The 18,529-nt window shown below is 50.3% G+C and overlaps 1 protein-coding gene across 6 annotated transcripts in view; it reads left to right on the plus strand.

The window, feature by feature from the left end:
* TSPOAP1 (TSPO associated protein 1) overlaps positions 1-18,529 on the plus strand; it is a 60,450-nt gene that overhangs the window by 15,228 nt on the left and 26,693 nt on the right. For all 6 annotated transcript variants that reach the window (XM_027896289.1, XM_027896290.1, XM_027896291.1 and 3 more), the window contains exons 4-13: positions 838-1,014; positions 4,131-4,385; positions 7,541-7,648; positions 8,484-8,567; positions 9,899-9,988; positions 10,768-10,890; positions 11,289-11,393; positions 12,133-12,183; positions 16,849-17,032; positions 17,322-17,542. In XM_027896289.1, the coding sequence (XP_027752090.1) occupies positions 838-1,014; positions 4,131-4,385; positions 7,541-7,648; positions 8,484-8,567; positions 9,899-9,988; positions 10,768-10,890; positions 11,289-11,393; positions 12,133-12,183; positions 16,849-17,032; positions 17,322-17,542 (1,398 nt within the window). The remainder of the gene's footprint in view (positions 1-837; positions 1,015-4,130; positions 4,386-7,540; positions 7,649-8,483; positions 8,568-9,898; positions 9,989-10,767; positions 10,891-11,288; positions 11,394-12,132; positions 12,184-16,848; positions 17,033-17,321; positions 17,543-18,529) is intronic.

Genomic DNA, 18,529 nt, shown 5'->3' on the forward strand with positions numbered 1-18,529 from the left:
GGCAGGGAGAGGAAAAGTTGGATAAAGCCAAGGACTGGAGGTGTCCTCACTGCCCAGAGTGTTGGGACGAGCAGGGGGGTGTGAGCTGCCCCTTCATCCCACTCTGTGGTGCTGATACCCAGTGGGAAAGCCCACCCCAGGGAGGAATCCCATCCACAGCTGCCTGCTGTGCCAGGCAGCCTCAGCTCCTGCTGGCCAGACAGAGCCTGTCCCTGACTAGCCTGGTCCCCCTGAAGCACTGTCACCTCCACCCCTGCTCTTCCCTTCCTCACAGGGAGCATGTGAACCTGACCTGCTTCTTCTGCTGAACATCAACTCCTTCCCTGGCTGTGCTGGCCCTTGCTGGGCTCTCTCTTGCCTCTCCCTTTCCCTCTGTCTTCCACCCAACCATGCTGAAGCTCTTCCCTGCTGCCTAGAAGCCCACAGATGCTCCATTTCTCTTCCTGGTTTGACCATCTCTGTCCTTTATCCCATGCTCATCTTTCCTGCCATCCTCCCCCTCCCTTCTCTGCTACCTTCTCCCATTTTTCTGCCCTCATCTCCTGTTTTTCTGCTCTCTTCCTCCCTGCCTGCAGCCCCTGTTCTGGCTGTACCCACTGAGCTCACCTGCTGAGCCACCTTCTCCTTCCCACCTCTTCTCTGACCCACTTCTCCATCCAGCCCTTCCTCCTCCACTTTTCCATAGGCCTGTCCTTTGGGGCCAGGCTGTTGGGGTGATGGGGTGGTAGTTAAGAAACACCCAGGGGTGGGGGGCTGGTGGTGACTGAACACCCAGGGGTGGGGGGCTGGTGGTTAAGGATCACCCACACACCTTTCTCCCCACTGCTCCCTGTGTAGGTCACTGCTCCAGTGGCTCTGAAGGGCTCCAGCCTGGAGATGTGTAAGAAAGCCTTTGCCCGCCAGCGTGCCAAGGACCTGACAGAGCAAGCCAGTGCCCTCCTGGCCAAAGATAAGCAGATCGAAGCTCTGCAGCAGGAATGCCGGGAGCTGCAGGCTAAACTCTTGGCAGGGAAGGTGAGACACTTTGTGGGGCATCACTCAGGGGCTGGGACGAGCTGTGCAACAGCAGTGATGGAAACCAGGCTCTGGAAAGTGGTGTGAGGGCAATTAATCCTCAGTGCAGGCTGAAAACAGAAGGGATTTCATGTGTGAGTTGAATGGGGACACTGGGGAGTGTGTGGCAGAGACAATATCTGGACCCCTCTAACAGTGTGTTGGGGGACACCCCAGTTGTCCTTCTGTGAATTCATTTTCAGCAGCAACTAAAATCCCTCCCCTGGAAACCCCTGAGAAGCCACAGAATTTTCACAGGGCTGAGCTTCAACCAAGATGTAGGAACATTTTTGAAGCGTTTCCCCTTTTAAAGTGTTTCTTTGGGAAGCCAACCAGCACGTTCCCAAGAATCAGCCTAAATCCCATGTCTTGAGCTGCAGCTTTCTGAGCACTCACAGCCACCACGAGACTGGTGATAACTCAGTGGATCCTGGGATGACTGTGATCAAGGCCACAAACCACCAGCCAGGGCTGGGTGTTCATGAAACCATCCCCAGTGCTGTGTCTGGTGATCTGCCTTCCCCTCAGCACCAGCACAGGCCGTGCTGACAGAAACGGTGGGATAAAAGGGATAATTCAGCTCATCCTGAGACACAAATTTAAAACTGGTCATGTGTGTGTTGCTCTTCCAAAGCACTTCTCTGTGACAACTCTGAAAGGAGCCTCTGCAGGCAGCTGGGTGAGGTGGTTCCCAATCAAGGTGGTGAAGTTTTGGGCAGATCAGCTACATCTGTTGTTCACATGCTGGACATTTTCAGTGCCAAGTGCCACCCTACATCCCTGCCCCCAGCTGAGCCGAGTGAACACTTGCATTTCTACCTGCCCTACTTACATGATATCTAGGTGACAAATACTTCCTTGCTGAAAGCAGCGTTATTTTTGTCCCCAAGCTCCCCATATGTTCATTTTTAACTACAGGTTTGAAGGTGGATTCTCAGTCTTAACGTGGATCTAGTCAGGATAAGAATAATTGGGGTTTTTTTGGTGTTTGTACAGAGCTGCTCCATTGATCCTTCTTGGCATTTAACGACAGGATAAACTTATCCAGGTCTGACTGTGCCCTACGGTGTCAGCAAGGAGAAACTTCTTTCCCATCCCTTGAGTTCTCACTGCAGGCCCCCACAGGAAGGGGAACAGATCCTTTCCAAAGCTCTCTGATTTTCCAAGCAGAGCGTGCTGGGCAACCTGACCCTTCCAGGGACAGGGGAGTGACAAATTGTTGAGGAATGGGACAAAAGCGGGCGAGCAGGATTCATTACTGGCCAAGGAAATACACGTGGGTGCCACCCTCAGGGGTGACAAATTCAGCCACTGCCTTACTAGGGCATGGGTGACCTGGTGACCACCCTGTCCCCAAAGGTGAGACCATCCCTGTGACTTGCCATGGCACCAGGGACCACTGATGCACAAGCAGGGAATCAATGGAGAAAAGAGCCAGAGAGGAGATCATTCTTTCTGATCTTGTTTTCCCCATTTTTCTCTCAAGCAAGCTCATTAAATTTTAATTTTCAGCTAGTTAAAATTCCAAATTCCCCTAATCTGTCTGCAGCATGCAAAATGCATTAGGCCAATGAAGGGGGTTTTATGCAGAGATATGATGGGCACGCTCAGAGTTTGTAACCAAATCAGTTTTAATCTCGGGTACTTAAATCAGCACTCATTTTTCAGTAGCTGTGGAATAGATCCACTCAGTTTCCTGCAGCAGCAGGGCACACACTGGCCTTGTTTTGGCAAAGCCAGGGCTCTCAGGATGGGATAAAATGATTTCCTGAGATCACACTCCGGTGAGCGGCTTCCAACCAAACCCCAGCTCTGGGTAAATCCAGGCTGCAATTTCTTGCAGGATGGATTCTTGGAAGCATGGGGTGGAGAGGTGGGGGGAGCAGTGAGGCAGCTGCAGGGGATGGGTATAATAGAAACTGAGGGGAGGGCTGAGCTCTTTTCCTCCTCCCTTGTTCCCCCAGGCTCCGGAGGCTCAGTTGGGAATAGCTGCCTATTTTTGGTGGGGGAAGGGAGATTTTATACACAGCCACAGCCAGTTTTGCTTAAAGAACTACTACCCTGAGAGCCTGAACAGGGGGCTGGCACAGAGGAGGCCCAGCTGCTCACTTCTTGCATCTATAATCAGTTCCCATTAACGGTGCCTCAGTTTCCCCCTTTGCAGCATGAGAGTAACCATGGTTTTCTCCTCAGCTTGTATATATAAAGCACATGCTATTTTTAGGGGGAATAAGAAGTGAACGGGGAAACAGATTAAAATTGTCCTGGATACCAATTCTGCTTTGAATTCACTGGCTTAGGAGCTTTCCAGGGGACTGAACAATGTCTCCTCCAGCAGCAGATTTGTAAAGACAGGCTTTCATAACCCACTTTTGTATGTGTGGACATGCAGGCACGTGTTTCTCTTCAGCTGCCTGAAATCTTGAAAACCTTTGAAGAATGAAAACAAGCTGGTGACATATTCTCACTAGTTTTGTGAGAGTCAGATTGGGCTGGTTTCCTTCAAAGGCTGCCGGGTTTGGGTCGGGATGTGAGTGACCCCTGGTGCCAAAGATAGGGGCCTATCACTGTCTCTGACAAGGAGAGAAATCAAATACTTTGAAAACCAAACATTATCCTGAGGGAGAACTGACCGAATCCCAGATGTTCTTCGTTCTTGCAGCCTCTCAAAGCCCTCACCACCGACTGCTGGGGCTGCAACACTTGCCAGCACCCACACCAAGAAGGGGAAGCAGCTCTGCTTTGGCTGGGACGTGATGTGACATTATCCTGCCACGCTCCCTGCTGGCACGTGCTGAGATGGCACATCCTTGGCAAAGCCCTTCGTGCTGGGAGAGCTGCAGGAGCATTACAGGACCATTACAGGCTGGGGTTTATCTTCAGGAAGAAAAATGTATTTGCATAAAGAATTCAAAGTGAGTTTTGAGGCTTTGGAGACCCGGGAATCAGCAATCTGCGTGCGCTACATCAGCTGGGTTCCACCAGCCTCTCCTCCTTTGGAGAGCGTGTGTTAAACATGACCTATCCCAGCTTTTGGAGCCTGTCAGGGACACGGCACTGTGTTTGTTTTCCCGTAGGACGACCCTCGCTGCCTCAACGTCATCGAGTTCGACCGCCTGCTGCGGGAGTCCCAGCGGGAGGTGCTGAGGCTGCAGAGGCAGATCGCCCTCAAGAATTTCAAGGAGTGTCTGCGTCCCCCCAAAATGAGCCCGGGTAGTGCCGTGCCGAGCGCTGCCCCGCGCCTGGGACCGAACACCGGCAGCAAAGGTTCACCTCTGCCAAAAGAGGGCTCCATGGGAGACCCGGCGCTGGGAGGGAGAGCTCGCAGGGAGGTGAGACAAGTGGGTCAGCCATCGGCAAGTTTTGCTGTTTAATTGCTCACATCATTGCTGTTCTCAGGGGGTTTCACTTGGAGGAGGTGAGGGTTGTGGTTTGGGTCCACACACATCGGTGCTGTGCTGGTTTCCAAAGGGACCAGTTCCAGGTCTCACGGGGTGAGGAGGGACATGGTGCTTCTGGCAGCACGTGGTGGGGACACTGAGCCATGCCAGGGGCTCAGCCCTGCTCCTTTGCCCTGGCATGGGGCTCCCGTTCTGCGTTTTCCAGCCTAGGAAACCGGGCAATGCTTCCCTTTCATTGTATCATCGAATGGTTTGGGTCAGAAGGGACCTTAAAGCTCATCTCATTTCACCTCTGCCGTGGGCAGGGACACTTTCCAATAGACCAGGTGGTGGAAGACTGTGTCCAACCTGGCCGGGAACAATTCCAGGGATGGGGCAGCCTCTCTGGGCAACCTGTGCCAGGGCCTCAGCATCATCACGGGGAAGGATTCCTTCCTATTATCTAACCTCAACCCACCCTCTGTCAGTTTGAAGCCATTCCCCCTTGTCCTGTCCCTCCATGCCTTGTCCCCAGTCCCTCTCCAGCTCTCCTGGATCCCCTTTAAGCCCTGCAAGGGGCTCTCAGGTCTCCCTGGATCCTTCTCTTCTCAAGGTGAACCCCCCCAGCTCTCCCAGCCTGGCTCCAGAGCAGAGGGGCTCCAGCCCTGGGAGCATCTCCGGGGCCTCCTCTGGACTCGCTCCAGCAGCTCCAGAGCTGGAGGCAGCTCCGGGGGGGGGGGGGGGGGGATCGCAGCAGAGCGGGGCAGAAAGGGCTGAACCCCCACGGCAGCACAAGGAGGGGGGTTCGGCCCAGGCCCCGCAGGTCCCGATGCCACCGCGGCCCTGCCCGGCCCTGCCCGGCCCGTCCCCTCCGCCCGCAGTGGTTCAGCCCCGCAGATCCGGGGCCGCCTCAGGGCGCCGCCTCCGCCGCGGCCGCGCAGCCGCCAGGTAAGGCCGGGCCGGGGGCGCCGAGCCGGGCCGGGCCGGGCCGGGCTGGGCTAGGGGTGTGTGTGGGGCCGGGGCCGGGGCCGCCCCGCGGGGGCTCCGCCGGGGCCGGGCCGGGCGGGCTCGGGGCCTGTCCGGGCAGTGGCGGTGCCGCCTCGGGGCCGAACCCCCCCCCCCCCCCACCCCGGGCAGGGCCCGCCGGGGCCTCTGCGGGGCCGGGCCGCGGGTCCCGCTGTGCCCCCGCAGCCCCCGGGGCGGCTCCTCGGGGTTTCGCTCCCGCGGGTTCCCCCGGTTTCTCCCCCGCAGTTTCCAGTCCCCCCTGCGGGTTCGGGATGTTCCCCCCGAGCTCCACCAGCTGCTCCCGTTTCTTCCCCCCCCCTCACCCCGCCCCAGGCCCTCGGCAGATGTGTCGAATGTATTCATTCCTCGCTCGCCCATTCCGAGTCACCCGTGGATTTATCACCCCCTTCTCCTTCAGCCATTTTTTTTGTTTGTTTGTTTCTTTCTTTCCAGCCTCTCCCCTTATTCAGTGTTAGCATCTTTGTCTCCTTCGTTCGTGCGTTTTCCCCGCCTGTTTTGTGCTGGGGCTGTTTTGGGCTGTCCCGGGTCCTGGCGTTGATTTATACGGTGGCATAATGATGTTTTCTCTCCCTTCCCCAATAGAGCTCTTCTCCTTTTTGTCTGAGCACTGGGGCTTTATTAAACCATCACTTGTCTCTTTAATCTCTCGGTGTCACGAGGGCCTCGTCGCTGTTTGTCTCTGCTGCATCACTGCTTGGAGAGCACAGTTCCTGCTCCCTCCTTTTTTTAGTCCTTTCATTTTTATTAGATAATTTACCCGAGTAAAAAAACCTCCCCCCCTCACCCTGTGGTGTCTCAGTGTCTGCCAAAACCTGTTTAAGCACTGCAGCTGAAGGTGTGAAGGTGTCCTGAGCACCCCAGCAGGTTCCCGCTGGATCTCCTTCAGCCCTTCGCTTGCTGTCACCTTAGAAAAACTCTTCATAGATTTGTGAATGTTTCCCCCCTCCCCACCCCCAATATAAGTTAATTTGAAGTTTTTTCAAGCATCTGCTGTATCTTTGTTGCAATTTCAATCAGGCTGCCCAGAACAGGTGTCAAGTGTACTGGTCTGTCTTTCCACATTTGCCCCCTGGAATATGCTTAAAACTCTGGAATACTCTTAAAACTTGGCAGTTGTCACCTTCCAGTTAATTTGTATTAGGGCAGTGTTGGAGAGGTGACGTTCTGCACGTCTTGATTCAGTTCCTGCTGAAGTGAGAGATTCAGTTCATGCCAGAGGGGTTTTCTTGAACCCTTGGGTGAATATTATCTAATCTTGGTGATTTGTTACTATGTGTTTTTTTGGCTTCTATAGTTGTTCTTATAGACAGTTCAGTTTGAGAGAGATCCTTAGCTCTGTCCCTAAAATCTGTTTAGCAAAAGTAACTTTAAATTGAATGTTTAAAGCATTTATCAAAGCCCTCTTTCTTCTGTGTGTCTCGGGCCTTGCTCTGGTGTCAGGGATTACTCTGGGCAGACAATGTCAAGTCAAATACCAGTTGAGAGGGAAAATTTAGAGGATTAAAGGTTTGCTTGTCTGTAGCCCAGATGAAAAGGCGTTTTCTTAGAAACTTGTGTACAATTGTGTACAGAAAATCGTTTCATTTGGTTTGGTGGTGGCACATCATCCAGGCAACTGCTGCCCTTCCAGTCCTTCTCAGCTCCAGCTGAGGTGGGTCACTGTTTCTTGGTAGTGTTTGCTCTTCCCTGCCTTTAGACTCTGACATCCTCACTGATTCCTGCCCTTTGAGGGCTGTGCTCTCTCCCTTCTGACCATCTTTTTGTTGCTTTGGGAAGTGTGGCTGCTGCCTCTCATGGAATCATTAGATGAGGCACAAATGGGAACTGGGGACTGAGAGCTTCCTGGAGGCCACTGTTGTGTGGAGGTGGCTCAGTCAAGCTGGACTGGTTGGCACTGGGCTCCAGGAGACTCCCAGCACAGGTTTCTGGTGGCACAGAGATCCCTGTCCAGCTTTCCCCGTGCCCAGTGGTGCAGCTCAGGGGTGAGGAGTCTCATGGGGAGTGTTACTCTCACAGGTGGCACTGCCAGGAGTGTTCCCTGCAATCCTGGCTATCCCTGAGCTCTCTGGCATCTTTTCCAGGTGGAATCAGGTGTGCAACCACTGGGACCTGCCTCTGAAGGACATGAAAATTTCCCTCCCAAAAATGCAATAACAGGCCAAGAAAGCAGCAAACAGATCCAGCAGCTGGTGAGTTGTGAACTTGGTTTTGGGGGAGGGAATGCTACACTTCTTTATTTTTGTTGGGTTTTTCGCCCAGGTAGAGATTTTAGGGACTGAGGTCTTTTTAAGGTGCAGCTGCTCTGCAAAAGTGGGAAACTTGGGGAATCAGTGGGAAAACACAGGCCATCTGCAGGGAGAGTGTTGCTGGGTGGCAGCTCCAGGTGCTGGGCTTGCAGCAGAATATGTCACACTAAAATGAGAGGAAAACACGCCAGTAGGTTCTGTGCTGTTTGGTTTAGTCTTACTTGAACTGGGGACAGATGGGGATGAGGAATGTGTCCCTTGGGAATTCTTCCAGCAAATTAGGACAGTTCACAGGGAGGTTTAGCAGCTCTTGTCTATCTGAGCCAAGAGGGGTAGTGAGTAGCTGCAGGTAAAGGTACATAAGGATGTCTGTGCTCTGTTAGGTGTCATTTGGATGAGAATAGGAGCTGAAACAGCACAGCTGATGTTTAGAGCTGAAAATTTTGCACAACTCTGTCTTTTTGTCCCCCACATCCTGTCTCCATACTGCTCTCTGCAAATAGGAACAATCTGTGCAAGTGGAAACAGAACTGTTTCCAGAAGATTAAAGGCTTGAGGAAAGAGTTGTTTCACTTGAAAAGTTTTTTAGTTTTCCTACATTTCCAAAAAAAAAAAAAAATCTCCCTTGGTTTCTACATTGTTTAAGTTTGTCACAAAGAGATTTTTGTGAAAAAACAAAATTAGCTAATGCAGCACTGGGTCTGAGAGGCTGGGCTTGAATTTCCTAGGCATTGTAAGAGTGTGGACTTGCTGATCTACTTCTGCTCATTTCCTGCAGGAATTTGAACTCAAGAAAAAGCGCAAAAAATGTGAAAACCTTGAGCATGAAGTGAGGAAAAAGCATAAAAGATGCAAAGAACTAGTAAGTGTTCTTGTTGCCTGCTGTTGTGAGCGTGATGGGAGAAGAGGAGCTGGGTTGTTGTGTGTGTCTCTCTTGGATTCTCCAGCTCATCTTAATAAGGAATCACCGTCTTTCTGGTTATTTGAACAGTGTTGCAAATCTTGGGCTTGTTTATTTATTTTAGTTACCTGTGGGCTGAGTGCAGCCACATAAATCACTGGATAAAGTTCCATGGCCTTTGCTGCTTTGGGGAGATAATTACCATTTTCACAGGCACTCCAGACAAATGTTGAAAGATTTCTGCGCCTCAAGATTGGTCATTGCACAAACCCACAGCCCTTTTCCTGTGTTTCCTATCTGTTGGCTGAAATCTTGCCTCTGTTTAATTCCAGGGAGGTTTTCCTGGTCTTACCAAAGCTCCTGGATTTCTGCCTTCCGTTGCTGCTTTGCTGAGCAGCACTGGTGGCATTAGGGGCTGACAGTGTGTGGTTTCCACCAGGGATGCTGACCTTCTGAATAGGTGTTTGATGTCCATGGGGTGTTTTAAGGAAGAAGTTGTTCTCTGTGTGTTGGTAGAAAGTTGCTTTTGAGGGTCAAGAAGGGACCAGCTCACCTTGAAGTACCAGCACTCGGCCTGTGTGCACAGGGAATTAGCTCCTGGAACAGCCAGAAAACATTTGATGATATGTAAAACCTTGGAATGGGGAAGTGTGTGTGTGTCATGTGATAATGCAACAATTAAACTCCTTTAGTGCTGTACAGAGATGTTGCAGATGGACTGACCTGGCAAACCCAGAGTCCCCTCTATGTGCCCACGGCCTGTGCTCAGAGGCAGCATTCCCTAATTCAGGGATAGCAGGCTCGTGCTCTTGTCTCCAGCCTGTATCCTGCTTCAAACTCTGGACTTTGCAGTCTAGAGCTCTCTTTAGCATAATTTTCCCAAATACTTTTCCTTCCTCGACTGATACTTGTCAAGAAGACTCTGATCCCGAACCAGCAGTGAAACTTGATTTGCTGTGGGTGGAGATGGAGTCCTAGGCTTGTAAATAATGTGACACTGGGGCTGGGAGGTAGACAAGGAAATCTCTTTCTGATCTGGGGCTTTGAGGTTAAGAGAAGTAGAAACTTGAGAGTTCATGGAGTGGTTTGGGTTGGAAGGGACTTTAAAGGTCATCCAGTTCCAAGCCCATCATCTGGCACAGGGGGCTGTTAGAGCAGTGCCTCCCCCTCCTCAGCAGCATCCTACCAACATCCTGCACCAGGAAACAGCAGCAGTGGAGCTGCTCTGCAGAACAATTTGGGGGAGTTAGTTTGAGGGCCTTGGTGTAGTAATTCCCTCTCTTTCTGGACAGGAGATCCAGCTGCAGGAGGTGCAGAGTGAAAATGCACGACTGGCTGAGGAGAACTTGCAGCTGAATGAGAGGGCTGGATGGGCAGGACAGGTAAAAGCGGTGTCTCGGTCAGGTGGAGCGTTGGCTCCTGCAAAATCTTGCTGAGAAGAACTTGCTGGTGTGCCAGGTTTTCAAGCTGCCAGCTGAGAAATGTTTTTGTGCTGATCTGGGTTTCTGTTCCCAGCTCCTTCTCTGAACAAGTTTAATGACGGGACTTAGAAAGTCACTTGTCACTCCTCTAAGTCAATTTGCTGCCATGCATAAGGTTGATATTAATATGTAATATTAAATAACTGTTTAATAACTGTTGTAAGTGGAAATGTTTGTAATCTGCATTGCTAATAGTCATCAGGCCATAGTGCACCCAGGAACCAAAATATGTGGCTGGAATTCCCTGTAGTAAGGGAAGAAGGTGAAGATGATCTCAGCAGGCTACTGAATTTTCTGTCCTGTTCTTTGTGTTTAATTCTACCATGTAGGATGAAAAATGCTTTTAAACCTTTGTGTTTTTTTTTTAAATCTCTTCATTATGTGGCCTGTTCCTCTCCCAGTTCCTTCCTCCTTGTAAATGGGGAGATGAGTCTAGTGAGAGAAACAGTGTTACACACTGAGGCCTGATAAATGCTTATTTATTAATAATTATTAATTAATAATTAATGAAAACCAGAGGAAGAGGAGGTTCATCATTTTGGTGTCATTGCCAGTAAAAAGGAGGTCTGCAAATCAACCTATTGAGACGCAGAAATAAATTGTCCTCAATCAAATCAAATCAATAAATACAGGGAACACCTCTGGCTGCTTGGGCTAAAACTGCAAATCCTTCTCTCCAGGTGGAATCTGAGAATGCTGACCTGAAACTGCAGGTTGTTTTGGTGACCAAGGAACGGGATTCAGTAATTCAGACGAACCAAGGACTCCAAACCAAGCTGGAGAATCTAGAGCAGGTGCTGAAGGTCAGTGGGATCCTCACAGAGAAGGACTGGCCAGACATTGCTTTTGGATTGGCACGTGTTGCCTCTTTGCCCCTTTTTGGCCATTCCTTTGTCTCTGGGCTTCTGTTGGGAGTTGTGCTTCTGCAGGATCCTAGAGCATGGCTTTCCAAAGCCGGAAGAGGTTTGGAAAGGCTGCTTGAGGGATTTGTGTGGGAAGGGAAATAAGGTGACCATCGCTTTGATCATTTTCTCTGTGCTGCTCTGGCGAGTGGTGAGAGTTCTGTGCTTTCTCCTGTGAGAGTTCTGTACTTTCCTCTGTGCAATGATGACAAGAAGCCCAGGCCATGGTTGGCTCCTGGCTGCTGGTGGCAATCAGGATTTCATTTCAGCAGTGTCCCTGTCTGTGCCTTGTCCTGCAGCACATGAGAAATGTGGCCGAGCGCAGGCAGCAGCTGGAAGTGGAGCACAAGGAAGCCCTGCTAGTCCTGCAGGAGAAGCAGGAGGAGGTCCGGCGGCTGCAGCAGGTGTGTGTGTGGGGGGGAGTGGGAGGTGAACATTTTACCTTCTGAATCCCTGGAAAAGGATGGATATGTTTCCTTGGACGTGCAGTGCGTAGAGAAGGTGTGTGTGAGTTTAAAGGATAAATTAAACCAGAGCAGTGTCTGAGTACTCTGGTACCTGAGCACAGTGAAGGGGTTTGCTCAGGAACATCAGTTCTGACCTCTCCCTGCTGTTTGTCCAAAGCCCAGAGGTGCTTTCAGACTTTAAATCATGGAATCATTAAGGTTGGAGAAGCCCCCTAAGGTCATCAACTCCCAACTATCCCCCCATCACTGCCAAGGCCTCCACTAACCCATGTCCCCAAGTGCCACATCCACACATCTGTTAAACCCCTCCATGGGTGGGGACTCCCCCACTGCCCTGGGCAGCTGTGCCAGGGCCTGACCACCCTTTCCATGAAGAAATTCCTCCTGATGTCCCCCCTGCCCCTCCCCTGGCACAGCTGGAGGCCGTTCCCTCTCCTCCTGTCCCTGTTCCCTGGGAGCAGAGCCCGACCCCCCCCGGCTCCCCCCTCCTGTCAGGGATTGCAGAGCCAGAAGGTCCCCCCTGAGCCTCCTTTTCTCCAGGCTGAGCCCCCCCAGCTCCCTCAGCTGCTCCTCATCAGATTTTTCCTCCAACTTATAAAGGACTGTCAGGTGGGATGACAGAAGTGGTCTCAGGTGGCTTCCTTTCTTATTTCCTACCTTTCTTATTTCTCCTTAGGCACAGGCAGAGGCAAGAAGGGAACATGAAGGAGCAGTACAGCTTCTAGAGGTAAGACAGAAGGAAACACGAGGGACTGGTGGCTGCAGCTTTGATACTTTTTGTTCTTATTACCAGTTTTCTTGATGCCTTTGATGGGTTTTGTTGGTTCTTGAGCAAAATGCTGTAATGTCTTGATCAGAATGTGTTACTGCTGAGAGCGAGTATCAGTGGTGCTGGCAGAGTAATATCTGGGGTCATAGTTTTGAGGGATTAAATCCTGATCTGCTCAGTCCTCACATAGATTTCTTCATTCAGATTATGCTCAAAAAACTCTTTTTAGGCATTAAATAATCACCCTCAGATCTGCCTCCTCCACTCTCCAGGATCATGTCAAGAGGGGAAGAATATTTGTGTCCATAGGGCCTGAAATTTCTGTTATGTGTGTGTGTGCTTCCTGCTTTTCGTTAGGGGAATACAGGAGAAATGCTGGGCACTGCTTTGGGTTTGCTTGGCATTAGCTCAGTGTCAGTCAGGATGGCTTTGGAGGAAACTTTGCCTGTGGATTCCTGGAGCTGCAAAGCCGAAGCACTGAACGCTGGAACCTGATGTGGTGATTTGGTGACCACCAGAGGGTTTGGGTGTGGTGGGAAATGGGGCATCTTGTGCTCTCTCAGAGGTTTTCTGAGCACCAAAACAACCAAGAGGAGTAGAAGGCCTCACTTTCCACCCAGACAGTGGGATCTCCTGCTGCAGTGGTGACTTCAGAGGGGACAGGCTGAACTCCCTGTGCAGCTCTGGGGCTGTTGGCAGCCCAGGGGTGTTGTTTGGGATGGGAGTTGTCCTTGATGGAGGAGATTGCTCAAATAGCTGCAAATAGCATCAGCTTTGGAGGGAACTTGACCTGTGTTTGAGCTGGAGAACCCCAGAGTGCTGGACTCCTGCTAAATGGGGTGGAAATATTTGCAGGCTGGATGAGTATCACGGGGCTGTGACATTTTGTGTTGTCCCCTTGAAAGTTCATCTAGTTCCACCCACCTTCCACTAGACCAGGTTGCTCTAATCCCTGCCAGCCTGGCCTTGAATTTTATAGAGTAGGCCAAAGAAAGAGAAATTGTTATTAAAAGCCGGTTTAATGTGCAGCAACATTTAAATAAATTACTTAAATCATAGTCATCCCAGAACATCCATGTAGGGCAGAATTAGGGATTATGAGGTGCCTGTGCTGTGTTTTCATTTCTTCATGTGTTTGGATTGCTTTTGGATGGGATATTAATGAAGGATGAGCTCAGTCTGTTGAAATTTAGCGGAGTCATTGAACTCAAAGCACACAACAGTTTGGAGGCCCTCAAAAAGAGCCTGGATCTCCTATTTGTGCATTTGGCACTTGGGATTTGGCTTTGGTTTGGTGAGAATGAGGTGGGAGTCTCATTATGGAACAAGGCAGACACTGGATGTGGTGAGAGAACAATCTCATTCAGACTGAGGGCTGGGTTCTGTTTGGAGAGTGTTGGTTTTGGGATAGTGTAACTGCTGGTGTGGTTTGACATCTCTTTTTGCTTTTCTTCTTGCTCCCAGAGTACCTTGGATTGCATGCAGGTACTGCTATAATCCTGTCAAACAGGATATTTTTCCCTCTGTCCTGACTTTGACAGTTGCCTGATAATTCTTGTCTTAGCTGTTCTCTGGAAAAGATTGCAAGAGTGTCACTGCTGAGAGATCAGTGTGATTAAAGGAGCTCCCGCCATGAGTTTGATGGAGCAGCTGCTTTTCTCTTTAAATGCTTTGCTTCCTTGACCAATTAGAATTAGGAGCTTAATTTTTTTTTGGCACTTGCAGATTTTTAGAGTTGCCCAGCTGTGTGCTCCTTCTCCACGTGTCACGTGCATTTAAATATCTTTTGGGAACCACTTGCAGTCCAAGAGTGAAATGTTTCCTTCAGAACCCAAAAGCAAGTGAAGACAGGCCCTGCTGGCTTCCTAACTGGATGGAAGATGGGAAGCAGGGATTGTGGATGATAGTTTTCCCAGAAGAGGCAGGTGATTTGGAAAGAAGGCTTCTGTGGAAGTGGTGGGGTTTGTAGCTGATGGAAAACTGCTTGAAAACACCTTCAGATCTGACAGAGATCCTGTGAGTAACAGGGACATTAAATCCCAGGTAACACTGCCTGTGCAAAGGCACGTGGGAGGAGAAGCAGCCGTGACTAAACATGCCTAGTGATAGCCTTGGAGTTCCCTGTTGGAGCAAGAGATGCAGGGTTGGAGGTAGGGGGACTTAAAAAAAAAAAATCAGCCAAATTCTGGTCAAAAAAAGCAAGTAAAGTGTTGTGAACTTTTGGAGAAGGGCATTTTTTGGGGTGTGCCCACATCCTGTAGAAGTTGCACCCACACTGTGGAATTATGGCTGTTTCTCTAATCCCTTGGGCATCAGCCCTGCCTGGGGCAGGAGTTTGGACTGCACAGCTCTAGAGCTCCCTTTGAGCAAAGTGGGGATTCTCTCATCTCAAAAATACAGAGCAGAAGATACAGAGAAAGGTAACGAGGGACACACGGAGGGAAAACATCATCTGGAGAAGTGGAGTAGAGCAGCCAAGAGGGGGAGAGTCTCAGAGGACAGAGCTGAGCTGGTGGTGGAAAATCTCAGTTCCTGGATCAGTGGTTAAACTGGGCCCACCAAGCTCTTCTCCTGCTCTTGCAGCCTCTTCTGGAATTCCCACTGGCCAGGCCCAGCTGTGTGAGGCTCCTCTTTGTCCCCTTTTTGGGTTGGGCATGGACACAGCAGTCTCCTGTCTTTTCTGTGTCTGGGGCTTGATTCCTGCTGGTTCCCTGAAGCTCCTGGCCGTGTCCTTAGGCTCCTCTTCCTTATTTCCCTCTTCCTTATCCCCATTTCTCCCAGCACTGCCCTGGAAACCTGCTGATCCCATCTGTGATTCCCTGCAAGTAGCCTGCTAGAATACACACAGTGTATCATGTGGCAGTAGGACTTAAGGGATTGTTTGTATGTTATTTTGAATAACAGATCTAAGAGGCACCTGACTAATTAGGGATCTTGGAATTAAACTGTTAATTATCTGGGCTATTGGCTTGGCCACCACCATAAATGGATTTAAAGTGTGATTAAAAAATTTACAGGGCAAGGTACTGTTGTGATGCTGTTAAACACAGTATCCAGATGCAACTGCTGGCTCGTGGCTCCAGAGAAGGCAGGAAATCCCTCTCTGGTCCTACAATAGAAATCCCTCTCTGGTCTCTTGTGGGCTGTGTCCCAAGGTGGGATCAGGGATGGATGTTGGACTTGGGGAAGCCCTACTTTGATCCAGTGCAACTGTTCTTCCCGTTGATGGTTTCTTTTCTGTATTAAGGTGTTATAGGAGAGAAGCATTTATGTGAAAAATCTAAACTGTAAGTAAATGCAAACACTCAAGGTTGCATAGGAGTCCTGTGCAATGCGATTTAGTAAACAAGGAGCTGACTCTGAGCAAGTGGAGAACATGGACACTTCTGGAAGTTACTCCTGGCATTTGATTTCAGTTCAGAGACTTCTCCAGGCTTTCCTTAAAGCCTGAGAGCACCCAGGGAGCCCTGAAGGGAACAAGAGACAAACTGGCACATCTGAACAGATGTGTCACAGGGAAATAAAAATTCAGGCACCCACAAAAGTTGTTGGTGAGTGGCTCCAAAGGTTTTGTGTTACTCTGAGACCACAGAGAAAGCTTTTTCCGGGTCAGGTGTGTTATTTTTAGAGCTGCCTAAAAACCAGGCTTTCTGCCTCATGTTGTATTTCCAGGCATGATTTATTTTTTTCAGTTGGAAGGAGAGAAAAGAGCTTCAAATACGTTTTGTAGAAGGGAAGATCTTGAGGAGCGCAGTGCAGTCGTCTGTTATGGAGCATCTTACCTACAAAAAAAAGAGTGAGAAGAGGGAAAGGAGCAGTTGCACTGTCCTGGGAATTCATGTGCCCACAATAGGGAGAATGTGGGGATGTGTAAGGACAGCCAGGACTCAGCGCTAGTTTATTGCTCTAGAGATGGTAGGAGGAGAATCAGAGAAAATACAAGTGGTAGGAATGTGTCCTTCCTTCTCCAGAGCATCCCATCTCGTTGAGATGCAGCTTTCTGGGCCTCAGCATGAATTTTTCTGGAGCAGTTCCTCCCTGTGGGACCTTGTGGGAAAGTGTGTGGGCTTCCACATCAAAGGAATGTTCTGCAACACGGGCCAGGGTGATCTCTTGCCCTTCCTGGTGCTTGGAGGAGCCAAGATCTGGAGGGACAATCAGGAGTCCTTCCCAGAATGGTGGGGAGGGCAGGGTAAAGTTTTGGGAGCTTGGTGAAGCCTCTGGAAGTATGGATGAGATAGAACACTGGGAGAGCAATTTGTCTTGGTGATGTGACTTTAGTACTCCAAGAAATGCTCCAGTCTTTTCAAGGCTTATTTATCTCTGACTTATCACATCTGGTCTTGTGCAGGGCTAGGGCAGGATATTGAAATTCAAAGCCAGCTTTTCAGGGATAATTCCTAGCAGAGCTTGCAGTCAGTCCCCTCATAGATGAGGAGCCTCAGGTTTTCAAAGGTACTAAAGCTGTGGAGCTGTGAGTTCCCAATCCCTCTTTCTGGGCAGGGCATTGAAAAGCATCCTTTGAAGTCTGGGACCCACTGGAAAGGTGCAGCAAAGGCTGTTTGGAGCCTCACTGGTGGATTTGCTGTGGGTTTGTGCCTCATCCCATGTCTCTTCTGCCAGGCCCGGGTGAAGGATCTGGAAGATCAGTGTCGCAGTCAGACCGAGCAGTTCAGCCTCCTGTCCCAGGAACTCCAGAAATTCCGGCTCCAAACAGGAAAAATCGACCTTCTCACCTCCACTCTGGTGACTTCAGAGCTGCCCCTTGCTCTGTGCAGCTCCACCCCACAGCCTCCCTGGGAGAAGGGTGAGTGCTGGACATGCCTGAGAGTGTTTTCACCAGGGAGTTGATGTTCTTAGAAATGGGAAGGGGGAAAGGAAACAATGCAAATGTTCAGGTGAATTTTGGGATCTCCATCTCTCTCTGTTGTCAATGTTTTTTGTTTGGTTTGTAGTCATAAAGAGAACTTGGCATTTCTCTGGCCAGAGTGTCCAGTCTCTTAAATGAGGCACATTTGTAGAGACCTGTGCTGCTCGTTGCTGATCCTGGATCCTGCCTGTAGCTCTGACTGATGGGCGGCTGATTTTTATTGCAGAATCAACTGTTCCTGGGTTGCTCCCTCACCAGAGCGCTAAGAAGGTTCACAATGAAGGGACTGAGGAGTTGGAGTCAACCCATAGGGTGCCTGACACCCCTGGGGGCTGCCCAGCTGCTCCCACCAGTGCTCAGAAACAAGCCAAGAAAGTGGAATCTCAGTCCAGCTCTTCCAAATCTGAGTCCATGCACAACAGCCCCAAGTCCTGCCCAACTCCAGAGGTCAGTATGGGAGTCCCCTCTGGGGTCTGTGCTTTCCAGAAGGGAATAAATGCATTGCTGGGAGCACCAGTGAGGCTGCACTGGTTCCCCAGTAAGGCTGCGTTCCTTCCTTCCTGGCTGCCTGAAGAAAATGGGAAAAACAAGAGAAAATCGTAGGAAAATACTGAAAAGGCCTTAGGTGCCATGGCTGTAATGCTGATTTCAACATGTTACTGAGCTCCTGGAACGAAATAACTGGCTGGACAGTGTCTGGGAGCTTGGAGAAGGACTGGGATGGGGAGGTTGATTGGTGGGAAGTGTGGAAAAGCTCTTGCTGAGCTTCTTTGTGCCACCACAGCTGCCACTAAAACACAAAAGGGCTACAAACTGGAGTTCTCAGCATGCTGAAGAGCTGTGTCCAGACTACCTTTGGCCTTGAGCTGTGGATGAGGGGCTCAAACTTCTTTGCTGGTGAAAGAAACCATGAAAAGACACCAAGTTTATGCTAAGAGGGATGGCATTAATAGGCTCACGGGTGGTTGATGCTTCTCCTCCCCAGGAGCTCTTAGGTGGTGGTGTGGGCTCACACAGAGTGTTTGATACTCTGTGTACATCCCTTCAGGGGACAGCTCAGGGTAAAGCAGTGCTGGGGGTGGTCTGGGGGTAGTTTTTGGGTTTTTGGTGTTTCCTGAGCACTAAAACCTTCTTGATCTCGCTGTACCTGTGGAGGACACTGATGTGCTGAGCTGAGGCCAAGGCACTAACCAAGGGCTGCTCTGGGAAGTGCCATGTTCAGAGATAAAGGGAGGAACAGGTACAGGACTGCTCTCAATTCTGTAGTGGGGAAAAATCCTACTTTTTAGCTCTAGAGAAAGCTTGGAAGCCCCCCGTGCTTCCCTGGAGAGATAAGTGCCTCCAGAGTCAGTGTGGGATCCTTGGAAAAGTGTGTGGAGCGTTTGGCTCTAACACAGTTATGGGAACACTGCAGGCTACTAAAAACTGCTCCAT

This window comes from Empidonax traillii, unplaced genomic scaffold, assembly GCF_003031625.1.
Source record: "Empidonax traillii isolate 1590-97213 ecotype Southwest subspecies unplaced genomic scaffold, ASM303162v1 scaffold492:size733235, whole genome shotgun sequence".
Taxonomy (NCBI): domain Eukaryota; kingdom Metazoa; phylum Chordata; class Aves; order Passeriformes; family Tyrannidae; genus Empidonax; species Empidonax traillii.